The sequence below is a fragment of the Cibotium barometz genome, chromosome 40, assembly GCF_041138505.1.
Source record: "Cibotium barometz isolate CiBa-2024 chromosome 40, ASM4113850v1, whole genome shotgun sequence".
Classification (NCBI taxonomy): domain Eukaryota; kingdom Viridiplantae; phylum Streptophyta; class Polypodiopsida; order Cyatheales; family Cibotiaceae; genus Cibotium; species Cibotium barometz.
This window is the reverse complement of record NC_141085.1, coordinates 21,262,956-21,276,952: the sequence shown is the minus strand read 5'-3', so window position 1 is coordinate 21,276,952 and position 13,997 is coordinate 21,262,956. Positions and strand designations below refer to the sequence as shown.

Below are 13,997 nucleotides of genomic sequence, written 5' to 3'. Positions count from 1 at the left end.
GGGAGATGTAGTCGGGTGCTGCTGGAGGTGTAGAAGGACGTGCTGCTGCTGCCTCCAAGAGTTGGAGACGCTCCATGAGTAGCTGGTTCTGAGCTCTAAGAAGAGCTATGGTGTCTGCTGTAGGCGGAAGAATGAGGTCTCCTTCGGGGGAGACGTCTTCCGGCTGATGAGTACTCTCTCCTGTAGACATGATGCGGAAGTCGGTGGTCGTGCCGGAACGCAATCTAACCATCCAAGGATGCCCCCACGCTAGGATACAGTGTGTGTGGACAATCTGAATCTGATACCAATGTGATATGCAGCGGAAGTCTTTGTATTGGAAGATCCTGTCACACAAATGCTCACACCGTCTTCTGTATCCTGAGTTTCGTGAGTTTAGCAATCCATTTCCATACTTCAAACTTTAAAGAGATGAGAGAGAGATATATGAGAACTGTACACCAGATTGGGTCCCGAATTACCCACTGAAGGGCCCCTTATCCCGATAACGAGATAGTATTTGCTTTATTTCTTTAGAGAGAATGACTATGGACTGTAGATAAGCCAAACGCAAGATCTCGGAGGATCGGAGAGTGGCTGATCTGTACACTGCTGTAGAAACACCTCGATGACTCGATCTCGAGCCTATGCACTCTTCCCAAGGGCATGAGGAAGGGCTGCACACCTGAGGGTGAGAGAAGAAGAAGGTGGACTGTTCTACACTATGTTAGAATGCTGAAAACACTTATGAATGCTGTGTTACCTTCACCAGATGACTGCTGCATGTATGGATGATGCACAGAAGGCTAGACACTGATGCAAACTGCAGATTCAGGGCTGGAAACTGCTGTAGACTGTTGATTCAGGGCTGGAAACTGCTGTGGACAGAAATGCAGGCCTGTAGGCGTGCTGAGGGACTGAAACGCAGCAGTTTTGGGGCTGCTGGACAGAAACTGCAGGGTACTGAGGCTGCTGGACAGAAACGCAGAGGTCTTCTGCTGCTGGACAGAAAAACGCAGGGTACTGCAGGCTGATTTTTGGGCCTGAACTGATGCTGAATTCAGGGCTGAATGATGCTGAAGGCAGGCGCCTAGGGCTGGCTGAAGCTATGGTTTCTCAAGGGGCTGGAGAAGCAAGCTTATGGGCTCTAGGGCTGGATTAGTCTTGGGCTGAAAGCAAGGAGGAGGAGAGCTCTTAGCACAATGAAGACTGAATGAGAAAATAGGCTCTAGGCAAGCCTATTTATACTAACTGGAGGTTGGTCATTTAATAAAGTTTATATTTATAAATGCCCAATAATGCAAATAATGCTAAATAAATACTAATAAATATGGAAAAAATACCAGATAAATCCCAGTAAATTCCCTAAGGCTTCGGGGATGTTCTAAATGATGCACAGGCATATGAATGCATATTATGCAGGATGCAGAGTGCTTTCTGATGCAAACCCTAAGGCTTCTACTGACTCTACATGCATGAATGATTCTCTCCAAGTGGGTTAAGGGACTTGACTGACTGACTGACCCACTAAGGCTGAGGAATGACCTACGTAGCTTGTGCCTGACTTATCCTGGACTGAGGATGTACAATGGGGTCACGGCGTACGACAAATATCATCCTATTGGGTTCTAAAACTGTACAACTGCTGCACTTCTGATGATGAGCCATCTTGTCACCATGCACTGAGTGCAGAGTGCATGTGACATTCCCTCCTGATTAGCTTGGCGGCACGTTCATGGCTTCCAAGTAGTCCGCCAATAACTGGGGGTACTCCTGGAAGAACTTCTCGTCGAGCCATACGGCTTCGTGGGTACCTCGATCTCGGAATTTCGTATAGAACTAACGAATCCGTCGACCGGAACCATGCTTCCATCGATGAAGAAGGATCTGCTCAGGCTCAATCACTTCTGCCTCGTCTACCACGTCTGGCTGCTGTTCATCTGAAACATCAAACACTTCTCGACCAACATATGGTTTTAGCCAAGAAACATGGAAAACATCATGCATTGTCCAACTGGCAGGCAACTTTAACTTCATGGAGACATCACTTAACTTTTTGACTATTGGAAAAGGGCCAAAACTACGGAATGAAAGCTTGGGACAATGTTTGCCCACTTGTTTCAATCTTTGTTTCATGATGCACTGAGAGACCCAATCCCCTTCCTTGAAGTGGATATCTCGTCTAAACTTACATGCCTGTCTGTGAGCTGAATGATGGCCAGGGTCAAAATTGAGGGCCAAACTGGGTTGAGTACCAAACTTTGCGGAATCGACATACTGAGCTTCTAAGTCTTTTCCAGAGATGTTGAGAATGGTAGACTCCTGACTGGTCGGGATGCTGGTCTTTCTACTAAGAACATCTGCTACTGGGTTATGCTGACCAGGGATGTACTTAATCATTCCTCCAACTTGGTGGAAGAGCTGACCCTGTCTAGTGTGCTGAGCACTCCACTGGGCACTTGGCATCGTCAGGAGCCACTTAAGTGCTTGGTGGTCTGTGGTGACTGTGAAAATGTGTCCATAAGGAACATGTTTCAAATGTTTGAGAACTGACTGCTGTTCTAGCTTGCCCTTGAAAGTCTTGGAAAGACGAGGAAAACTTGCTAGGAGGTTCTGCTAACTATGGGATACTGGGTAGGAGATCATCCTTAAAAATGTCTCAATGAGAAAGGAGATCTGCTAACTGAGGGATTGAAGATGATGAGACAGCGGTTATTGATGAGATAGAAGCTGTCTGAGCATAAATTAATGCTCCTTCTGCTCCCTTGCATATAGCTCGTCGGGCCTGGAGATGAGAAATCATAGGAACGCCAAGAATGCTCCTATCCCCCCGAATCATGACAGGCTCAAGAAAACCTTTAGAGATGATAAAGGTGTCCTGCCCCCAATTGGGAATAGGCTCATACTGACGGAACCACTGGATTCCTAAGATCATGTCACATCCCAAAAGAGGAGAGACAATGAAATCTCGCTGGAATGAGGCCTTTTGAACTTGAAAAGAAAACTGTTGTGCCTTTTGAGAGATGTGGGTGCGGAGACCAGGTGTAAACCCGTCTACCTCCAAATGATAGAGCACTAAGGTACAGCTCATGTTGGTAGGCAATTGGGGAGAGATGGCGTCCTCAGAACTGTCCATGTCAAAAAGGATTATGAACTGTTGGCCCTTGGCAGAGCCATAAGCTCGGATCAGGCTTTTCTGTGTGGTTGTTGCCTCACCCTCCTGCTTAGCATCAAGTACCATGGATGGCACATAATGCATAGAAGGTAAGATCTGAACCGCATTGGTGGTAGCAGGCAAGTCTGGAGGAGCGGGGGATACTGCGGCAACTGTGGCAGAAGGCTCTTTGGAGGCTTGCTCCGCTTGTCTTTTTGGACAATCCTTCTTACCATGCCCAATGGTATGACAGAAAAAACATCTGTTTTCTGATTGATACTGTCTTTGCTCCTCTGGAGGAAGATAGCCTCCAGTGATGCCTGCTTGAGCCTTTTCCTCAGGGGTCTTCTTAGACTTGGATTCCTTACCCCCTGGAACTAGAGCTAGGACTGTTGTCTCTCTTAGTGTCTTTAGAAGACGAATTACCCTTCCCCTGTTGGGGTTTGGTACTGGACTGAGATGACTGCTTGGGCTTGCCTCCGTTCATCTTCAGAAGACGAATTACCCTTCCCCTGTTGGGGTTTGGTACTGGACTGAGATGACTGCTTGGGCTAGAGCTAGGACTGTTGTCTCTCTTAGTGTCTTTAGAAGACGAATTACCCTTCCCCTGTTGGGGTTTGGTACTGGACTGAGATGACTGCTTGGGCTTGCCTCCGTTCATCTTCATTTCTTCATTTTGAGCGAGAGTCAGAGCCCGGTCATATGTACTTGGTTCAAAGTTACGAACTGTGAACCGAATGTTAGAGTCCAATCCACGAATGAATTGCTCCATCTTAGCCTGCTCAGATAACCCTAACTGATGTGCTAAAGTAATAACCTTACCGGAAAACTGAAGCACTGGGGATCCGTTCTGTCTGAGTCCATAGAACTCATCTTTCAGACCGGTCATGTACTGGGACGGGAGAAATCTGGTCTTCAGGTCATGGACACAGATGTCCCAGTCAAAGGCTGTGACACCTGTGGCCTGGTCAGTATGAATACTAGATCAATGCTGCCACCAAGTGACTGCCTCACCAGTGAGATGGGGAGCCGCTAAGTGGACTTTGTCTTGTGGGTCTGTGATCCTAGCTAATGGAAAATGAGCATTAAACTGATGAATAAATTGATTAACTGATGAATGATCACACTTACCATCATACTTACTGAAATTTGGTTGACTGCGAATGATGGTGGTTGATGCTGCTGCGGGCTGCTGGCTGGTGACACCTATGACTGGGGAGACTGAGGAGAGCTGCTGATACCTCAAGTGTATGGCCTCCTTTTCCCGTTGGTGTTCGAGTAACATACGTTCTCGATCAAGCTCACATTGGTGTTCCCGAGCGGCGAGTTCAGCCTGACGCCGGTCTTCGTCTGGGCTTCCTCATAGTCCCGTCTTTCTTCTTTTTCTCTTCTCCTTCGGGCCTCGTCCTCTCTCCTTTGTTGTTCCATCTGAAAGAAGAGGGAGATGTAGTCGGGTGCTGCTGGAGGTGTAGAAAGACGTGCTGCTACTGCTGCCTCCAAGAGTTGGAGACGCTCCATGAGTAGCTGGTTCTGAGCTCTAAGAAGAGCTATGGTGTCTGCTGTAGGCGGAAGAACGAGGTCTCCTTCAGGGGAGACGTCTTCCGGCTGATGAGTACTCTCTCTTGTAGACATGATGCGGAAGTCGGTGGTCGTGCCGGAACGCAATCTAACCATCCAAGGATGCCCCCACGCTAGGATACGGTGTGTGTGGACAATCTGAATCTGATACCAATGTGATATGCAGCGGAAGTCTTTGTATTGGAAGATCCTGTCACACAAATGCTCACACCGTCTTCTGTATCCTGAGTTTCGTGAGTTTAGCAATCCATTTCAATACTTCAAACTTTAAAGAGATGAGAGAGAGATATATGAGAACTGTACACCAGATTGGGTCCCGAATTACCCACTGAAGGGCCCCCTATCTCGATAACGAGATAGTATTTGCTTTATTTCTTTAGAGAGAATGACTGTGGACTGTAGATAAGCCAAACGCAAGATCTCGGAGGATCGGAGAGTGGCTGATCTGTACACTGCCGTAGAAACACCTCGATGACTTGATCTCGAGCCTATGCACTCTTCCCAAGGGCATGAGGAAGGGCTGCACACCTGAGGCTGAGAGAAGAAGAAAGTGGACTGTTCTACACTATGTTAGAATGCTGAAAACACTTATGAATGCTGTGTTACCTTCATCAGATGACTGCTGCATGTATGGATGATGCACAGAAGGCTGGACACTGATGCAAACTGCAGATTCAGGGCTGGAAACTGCTGTAGACTGTTGATTCAGGGCTGGAAACTGCTGTGGACAGAAACGCAAGCCTGTAGGGGTGCTGAGGGACTGAAACGCAGCAGTTTTGGGGCTGCTGGACAGAAACTGCAGGGTACTGAGGCTGCTGGACAGAAACGCAGAGGTCTTCTGCTGCTGGTCAGAAAAACGCAGGGTACTACAGGCTGATTTCTGGGCCTGAACTGATGCTGAATTCAGGGCTGAATGATGCTGAAGGCAGGCGCCTAGGGCTGGCTAAAGCTATGGTTTCTCAAGGGGCTGGAGAAGCAAGCTTATGGGCTCTAGGGCTGGATTAGTCTTGGGCTGAAAGCAAGGAGGAGGAGAGCTCTTAGCACAATGAAGACTGAATGAGAAAATAGGCTCTAGGCAAGCCTATTTATACTAACTGGAGATTGGTCATTTAATAAAGTTTATATTTATAAATGCCCAATAATGCAAATAATGCTAAATAAATACTAATAAATATGGAAAAAATACCAGATAAATCCCAGTAAATTCCCTAAGGCTTCGGGGATGTTCTAAATGATGCACAGGCATATGAATGCATATTATGCAGGATGCAGAGTGCTTTCTGATGCAAACCCTAAGGCTTCTACTGACTCTACATGCATGAATGATTCTCTCCAAGTGGGTTAAGGGACTTGACTGACTGACTGACCCACTAAGGCTGAGGAATGACCTACGTAGCTCGTGCCTGACTTATCCTGGACTGAGGATGTACAATGGGGTCACGGCGTACGACAAATATCATCCTATTGGGTTCTAAAACTGTACAACTGCTGCACTTTTGATGATGAGCCATCTTGTCACCATGCACTGAGTGCAGAGTGCATGTGACAGCTTTCCCCCTTTGCCATCGAGAATAATCTCCATCCTGCCCTCATCACTGTGAATCGGGATAGTGGAATTGTCGCCAATGAAAATGCGACCTGACTACCGTTTAAGATCCTATAATAACTCTCGAGAAGGAGTCATGTGCCTGGAAGCACCACTATAGAGAATCCACTCCTAAGTATCCCTAGCGGTGACACCAACTACCTCCCTACTCAAAGAAGATGAAGCATCTGTGTCCATAATCTCCAAATGCATAAAAGCTGGAGTCTTGGCAGCTGCAGCTGAAAAGGACTCTTCTCAGTACTCCGCTTAGGACATTTCCTGCCTCTCTCGCCGCAATTGTTATAGGTCCACTCGGCCTTCAAAGCATCACGCTCTGAATCATGTTTCTTCTCAGAAGACTTCTCCGATGAAGACTTCCCTTTGCCCTTATTGTTGTTGTTGTTACAACCTTTCGACTACTGGCCAGTCAAGGCCTCAGAACCTCCGCCCTGTGGAGGGTTCGTAAAACGCTCTTCCTGGTCCAAGACCATAGGCACGAGCTCCTCCCATGTGATGGTGCTGAGCCTCCCACTGGTGATCAAAGAGGAGTAAAAAGCTGAATACTGAGAGGTTAGATGAGATAGCAAAGTGATGGCCATGTCCTCTGAAGATATCTCCTTCCTAGCCTAAAGAACCTCCTATTGAAGAGCCTGCAACTTGTTGATGTGCGCACGCCTGCATCGTCAAAGACTTTGCAGGATTCATCACCCGCATCTACACTTCCAAGGAAATCCGCTTCATGGGTGATACCCTGTTATACAGAGAAGCCAAATGCTACCAAATCTCTATGGCCAGCGTCATATGATATAATTAATCATATGTGGTGTGCAATTAAGGAAGATGAAAGAATGCACACGGGCATTGACACGATCCCATAACTGTGCCTAAGTCTCCCGTTCTTTTCGAGTGGAGGGTAAAAGCTCCGTCCTCCAACTCCGGTTGTGGAACACCAACCACAATGAAATCAGCCAAGTCATAAGACTCCAAGATAGACTCCATCATTACCTTCCAAATGCCGTAGTTGGTCCCGTCCAACTGTCGATCCACCGGGAATGTGGGGAGAGTGGAGATCTTCACGTGCTTCTCAGCCATCTCAAGGGTTCACAAGGCCTTGTGAAGGGAGGGTGGGTGGGAAAAAAATGAAGAAGAGGCTGCAAATAATATGCAAGGTGGCTGTCTAACGGTGATGGCCGCCTTCTACCCGATCTCCATGTCCCGAACAGCCTAAGAAATCTCCAATCAGCACCAAAAATCAGCAAACCCTCAAGCTCCCACTGTCTCCAAGCTTCAAGCCACCTGAGGCTCTGATACCATGTCGGAATGCACAACAGAAAAATCAGAAAAGTGCCGTGCAGACCAAAACGCAGAAGTGTAGAGAGAAATAAGTTGTATAAACTCTACTATATACACAACAATTGGATACAAAAATAGGTGTGGGGGCAAGGGTGGTATTTATACCACCCTCCAATGCTGGTCGGCCTTGAGATGTCCACGAGTGAAAAAGATGCAGTCGGCCAGCAAAAATCTAGTCGGCCACGACAAAATCCAGTCGGCCAGAGCAAGACAATCCCCACGACCAGAAAAATAGGGCGAAATATGGAAAAAATGGAGAAAAAAAGAAAAGGGTCTTGGGCAGGCACACCCACAACAAAGGCCCTCACTGTATAGATAGGAGATGACTGCTAACAGATGGAACTTCTACCTGAGAGATCGAGCACTACTGGCCCAAGTGCTGATGTCTCCTCTGTTGTCTGTCGGTACTTATGTGGGTTGAGTAGAGTCCCGGTGTCACGTGCATCACCGACGTGAGTGCCATGTGGCCATGCTCCCTACTTACAGCCACCTTCTAGGCAAAGTATATGGCAAAGTTCGGGGTTGTTTTGGCAGCCCAATAGGTGCCCAAGATGTGGACAATAGTTGGGACACAAGTTGGGCACAACATGAACACAATAAAGAGCCTTCTTAATGACTTTTTGGGGTCATGAAAGTCCTAGCTAACCTGAATATGACTTGCTATTGTTTCCCTATATAAAGCAAGGGTCATTCTTAGAGGCATTCAAATACACAGGTTCCCAAGTCAAGACCAAGGGCTAGAAAGAAAGAAAGATAGATAGACATATTAAAGTCTTCAAAAAGACACATAGGGTGCATGAGACCAAAAAGGTATTACAATGTATCCAACCATGATGAATCTAAACCATGGAAAAGAAACAAACTGAATAAAATTAGCTACATAAGCTAAAGTTGTAACTATTTGGCCTTCCTAGCACTCTTTTCACATGATGAAACCCTTGCCCGAACATTAGACAGGTGGAAGAAGGCATGGGGATAGGGACCATAAGGTTTGCTCATGAAAAAGCGCTAGTTTTGGTCAAAAAGCAAGGCCCTAAAGCTAGAAAAGCAAAGCACAAGAACTTTTTTAAAAGTTGACCTTATTCGAATAAATATTTTATTATAAAAAACAAAAGAAGAAAGCTAAGTGAAAAAGGCAAAGCAAAAGCATGATAGCTTTTTGACAAAAAGCAAGATCCTCTCCTTGAGTATAAAAGAAGCATGAACCCCTCTTGAAGCACCATAAACAAGGCGACAAGATCTTCATTCAAGAAGTGAAATTTATCATGATCAAATTCAGGCATGGGCATCTTTGATTGAAGCTTGGAGTTCTCCGCCACCACTGCCACTTGGTCGACTGCTGCCTTTGTGTCGCCTAGACTGTACTGTACTAAACCTCCGTTGCCCTCTGAACAGTGCTACCTGCCTAGCTGCCATCACCGTATAGCTACCATCAGATCTACTACGAGTCCTCTTGTTCTCCGAGCGAAACTTTGCGAGTGAGGAAAAAATCGAGTGACACATTTCAAGGAACAGGCACACAAGAAGGCTAAGGCCACAAAAACCTAATGTGGACAGGAAGGCATAACCCACCTAAATAACGTAGGTGCAATTGCAACGATGAATATGAGGCCAAGATCAAAGGGAAGTGCACATTGAAGTGATGTGGGGGGCCAGGGTTTGCGGCTGGGATTAGGGTGGTGAGTGGCCATGTTGACCACACCATCACCACTGTGGGACGTTCTATTGGAGTTATTCCTAATAACTTGAGGTTTTGCATCTTCTATGTTGTGACTAACGAAGAAAAATGATTGATTGTCTACATGCATGTGCTATCTTGTTGTATATGTCAGTAGACCGACCCATGTGTAAATATTCATTATCGACATGTGTGTGATGTCTATGATTTCATTTTCTTGTGTTTGTTTTGTGTTCTTAATAAATTTGGTAGTTTTTTTATAAATGCGTATTCTATTATCATTGCATGATGTGCATGTAGATATTAAATGTTGTTGCATTTGTGTCAAGGGAAGAAGCACTCAACCAATCCTTATGTCAAGGGAAGAAGCACTCAATCAATCCTTACGCTAATGAAATTGCTTTTTCCTCATTGATAACGGTGCCCTTAAATTCCCCACTAGCAAACTGGCACACCAAATCATCATGGCAACCTTTGGGACATAGCCAACAAACAGTCAATGGTGCCATATAGCATCGAACCCCATCTTTAAATAGACAGCTTCTAGTGAGAAACATGAAGCTTTATGATAGAGTGCGTGCTTCAGTTTGATTAAGCTTAACGTTAAAATTAAGCTGGGAGTAATTCCCTTAATCGACTCAAAGGTACTATTGCTAATTCTCCTTGGCTTTGATTAGATCTTTCTCCACGAGTTGTCTGACAAATCCTGCGAGTAGGCGCAGCTGGCAATTGAATGCTCATCAATTTTTGGGTGACTTGCTCCGTGGAGCAAGTGGAGCCCTACCTTCCACCTCCCCACCTTGTGCTGCCTGTCTCACGGCCTCACAGAGCAGGTTTCCTAGCCTTCCACGTCTCCTGGCCATGACTTTCTCACCCTCCCTTCCGACTCTCTACCTTGTGTTCTCTGTCTCTCACCCCTCCTTCACGCCCTTCTGCTCTCCACATCTCCCACTCCTGCTACGTCAAAGGTACCATCTCCCATCTCTCGCTCTCCACACCAGCCACCTCCCAATCACTTACGCCACCTCCTCCTCCATGCCTTCCTGCACGATCCAACCAACATCTCTTGACCACCATTCCGTCTCACGACCCCTCTGCCTTCACGACGTTGACCTCCCTGCCTACCTCCCACTTCTGTGGGCCCTGTCACACACAATTTAAAAAGGCCCTGTGGGCAGCGGCCTGCCCACAGGGCCTTATTTTCTAATTTTTTGAGACAGATGAAGCTTAGTCTTTAGCAACAGACTTCTGGGCATTCTCAATGTTATGACAGCCCTAATCTCATTGCCCATCATAGGGGCTCGGATATGGCTCGCAACAAAGCACAGCTCGGAGTGTGCGAGGCTGCTGCAGCGGCCGGCCATTGCATTGGGCGCGTGTCTTTGGCCGAAGGAGGGATTCAATGGAAAAAGTCCCAATCCAACCAACCTCGAACACTACTTGATTGCAACCTAGCCAGTCAAGTTGACTAACCAAACTGTGCCATGATAACAAAAAAATTGCAATTATACGAGACTTTATAAAATGTGCTCAAAGCTTATATTGTATTATAGTGTAATACTCAGAATTATAAATGTTTGAAGACAAACCACTTTTTTCACGATCTAGCTGCTTGAAGATGTCAAATAGTTCTTTATCGAAACCCTGCAGCAAAAGCACGTACAATCTTAGGTGCTAGATCAACACTCTTACTTTATGTAGATATGTAGATATAGAACCTCTCTCTCTCTCTCTCTCTCTCTCTCTCACATACACACACACAGATTACAGTAGTGCTCATAGAAGCATTCCAACTGAAGACTCTCATGCTTTTAGGAAATGGACTTAAAATGTCTTTAGTGGCACATGAAACAACCTGCACTTTTGCATTTAGAATCTCTCTTGCTAAGGACACGGAATGCTCTTGTTGTTTAGCAGTGTAAATCCTCTCTTTTCCCTCCTCTTTTCTTCTAAGAACATTGAACAACCACGTTCCACTACCTGCTTGTGTCCCCTGGAGATAACGTCGTGCATTACATTAGAAAGACATCAATGGGAAGGGACATTGACATCTGAAATATGTTTTTCTAGAGAGAGGGAGGAAGAAACAAAAGTTTATTAACATCTACTAAAAACCCAATGGGTCTATGAGACCAAAAAGTGTAACAGGAGTTCCATGTATAAACTAAACATCATAAACAAAAAGTACCAAATGAAAATAGGCCCGCGCACTAAACATATACAGTGGATAGTGAGGCCAGTGAAACCAATGTTACACATCAGATGTCATCCTTCTCTACTACAGTATACATGGAGGCAATGTCCACCACCAGGGTGGTGCTGGTGTATGTCTCTGATCTGGAGATGGCAGGACGAGACCTCAAGCCTTCGGGGACATCTAGCTCTTTGGAGAATCCAAATCTCTCTCTGACAACACCACGTGTACGGGTGGACACTACTTGTGTGGCCTGGGGTGGACTCCCCTGCGCGAGAGAGAGAGAGAGAGAGAGAGAGAGAGAGAGAGAGAGAGGGGTCTGCTTAAGGCCAAAATGGCCTATGAAACCAAAAAAATACTCTGTATTATAAAAGATGCCTAGATCATCCCCTAAATGCTATTGCAACAAAGAAATGAAAGTTTAAATGACCTCTAACCTAGCAGATGCTGGAAAAGCAATGTGATCTACTCATATGTTCTTGACATATGCTCCTCTGCCAAGGCTGCAAGCTCACTTTGAAGGAAGCCTGGTGTGAGGCTAGAGGTTGAGGATGCCCAAGAGCGGTTAAGCCGATAATAGAGGTACAGTCACATTTCACCACCAAGTCAGGACTCAGAAGCCTAGGCAGACAAGAAGCAAGAAGATTGATCATGAAGTTCCTGCTCAAAGCCAAGGCTGGGAAGTGAAACCCTCACTTTTATGTCAGCACCACCATATGTCATACGATACAGCAAGAGAAGAAACATCACAGGACAAACTGCTCATACTAATAACGTCAAGAAAAAGATAGACAATGTCATGTGTTAAAAACCTCAATGTCATGTGCTTGAAGGCTATGATCATTCCGAACACCACCAATTTGGAATTGTTTCAGATGCTTTGGATGCGTTCCCTCGATTTCTAAATAAGCTTCTGAATTGGGATTTCTGACCACCCTCCTTGCTGTTTTATTGATATCTTGCACCTGTAAGCACAAATCCCTAGCTGTTTTTCCTGCATCAGCCACACACAGGTAGGTTACGGACCCTCTCATTTTTGGTATCAGACTGCACAGCTATGATGTTATTGATTCATGTTCAAGAAAAAGCTCACCAAACCTCCTCCGGTGGGCAGGCCTCCATCCCGGAAATGAGCCTTCTACAATTTCTCCTGAGGCCGCAGAATCAACCTATATCATGAAAGGAGGAGCATTTGCTGATCTTTTCGGAACATAAGGTAGCTCTATAACACCAAAATCATTCATAAATAACTTACAGAAAATCTGACCCGTTGTCGAGATTGAGCCCCTGAAATGTCATCCACGTTTAAACTGCAAGAAATCACTCAAAGTCAGCTGATAACCACAAAAGAGGAATTTTTTTTTTTTTTCAGAAAGAGACTTCTATTAAGTATGAGAAAAACATACAACAATCACAGCTATAAGCCGGAAAAGAATAGAATCACCCCAATATGTAAGGTGATTTCAACCACTAAGGAGCATCATGATGCCATGTAAGACCTGTGGTACTAGAGGAAAAGAAGATGCCATGGTCCCATTCCCGCATAAATATCACACGCTTCGCCTGCGCAAAACGAGAGGGCCCCTGAATGCAAGCCCAAGTAGCCATAAGAGTGTGGATGATATCACCCCATATAGTACTAATGCACTAAGACCCAAAAATCTGGACACCCTCAATAGCCTCCGTGCATCTAGCTCTCCAGATCTGCCATGCTGTAATACTGGCAATAATCTCCCAACTGGTGTCAATCCTCTGTCTAGGGGGTGTATAATCAGAGTGAGGAACATCTTGCAATAAACCATGTTGGGCAATACCTCTACGAATGAAAAAAGCAGAATCTGTACCACTGCCCTCATAGGACCGGACTGGGGGAGCCAAGCAACTGCCCCCCAAGTCACATGCATGGCTCGGCCACTCAATTTGCCCATAAGTTGGGCTACACGACCCCAAATCTGCTGTGCAATGCTGCATCCCCATAGACAATGTTGTACGGACTCAGAATCTGCCGCACATCTAGGACAGGAAGGTGCTACACCGAACATTGATCTCCACTGATTGGTGGGGAGACCACCATGTAAGAATAACCAAAAGAAATGAGAGATCTGGCTCCTTCTGTATGAGTGCCAAAGTCCATGCCAATATTTGCGCTGTATCACTGGAGAAATATCATAGCTCTCCCAATGAGGCCTGAGAGTAGGGATCCTATGCATCTGTCGAGTGAGGAGAAGCATGGCATTCCGAACAGTGAAACTGAAAAAAGGAAGGCTTTTCAAAGGATCGAAGGCATCAATCCACTCCCACTCTCCTGGATCCCACTGAAGATATCTGATAGGACTGCCACCATATAGCCACAAACACACCGAGCCATGAGACACTATCTGAGGAGAAGGGTCAATGAACCAGTGCTTCTACTAAGACGTGAATTGTCAGCCAGTGTACTGTAACCCTCCGGTAATGCCATGATGAAATCGTGTGC

At 45.9% G+C, this 13,997-nt stretch overlaps 1 protein-coding gene across 1 annotated transcript in view; it reads right to left on the bottom strand.

The window, feature by feature from the left end:
- Positions 1–13,997, bottom strand: part of LOC147615304 (uncharacterized) — a 49,115-nt gene that overhangs the window by 7,127 nt on the left and 27,991 nt on the right. The window contains exons 7-11 of the mRNA XM_086778981.1: positions 12,777–12,831; positions 12,615–12,690; positions 12,334–12,515; positions 11,183–11,320; positions 10,917–10,971 (exon numbers count right to left, since the gene is read on the bottom strand). Of these exons, the coding sequence (XP_086635107.1) occupies positions 10,917–10,971; positions 11,183–11,320; positions 12,334–12,515; positions 12,615–12,690; positions 12,777–12,831 (506 nt within the window). The remainder of the gene's footprint in view (positions 1–10,916; positions 10,972–11,182; positions 11,321–12,333; positions 12,516–12,614; positions 12,691–12,776; positions 12,832–13,997) is intronic.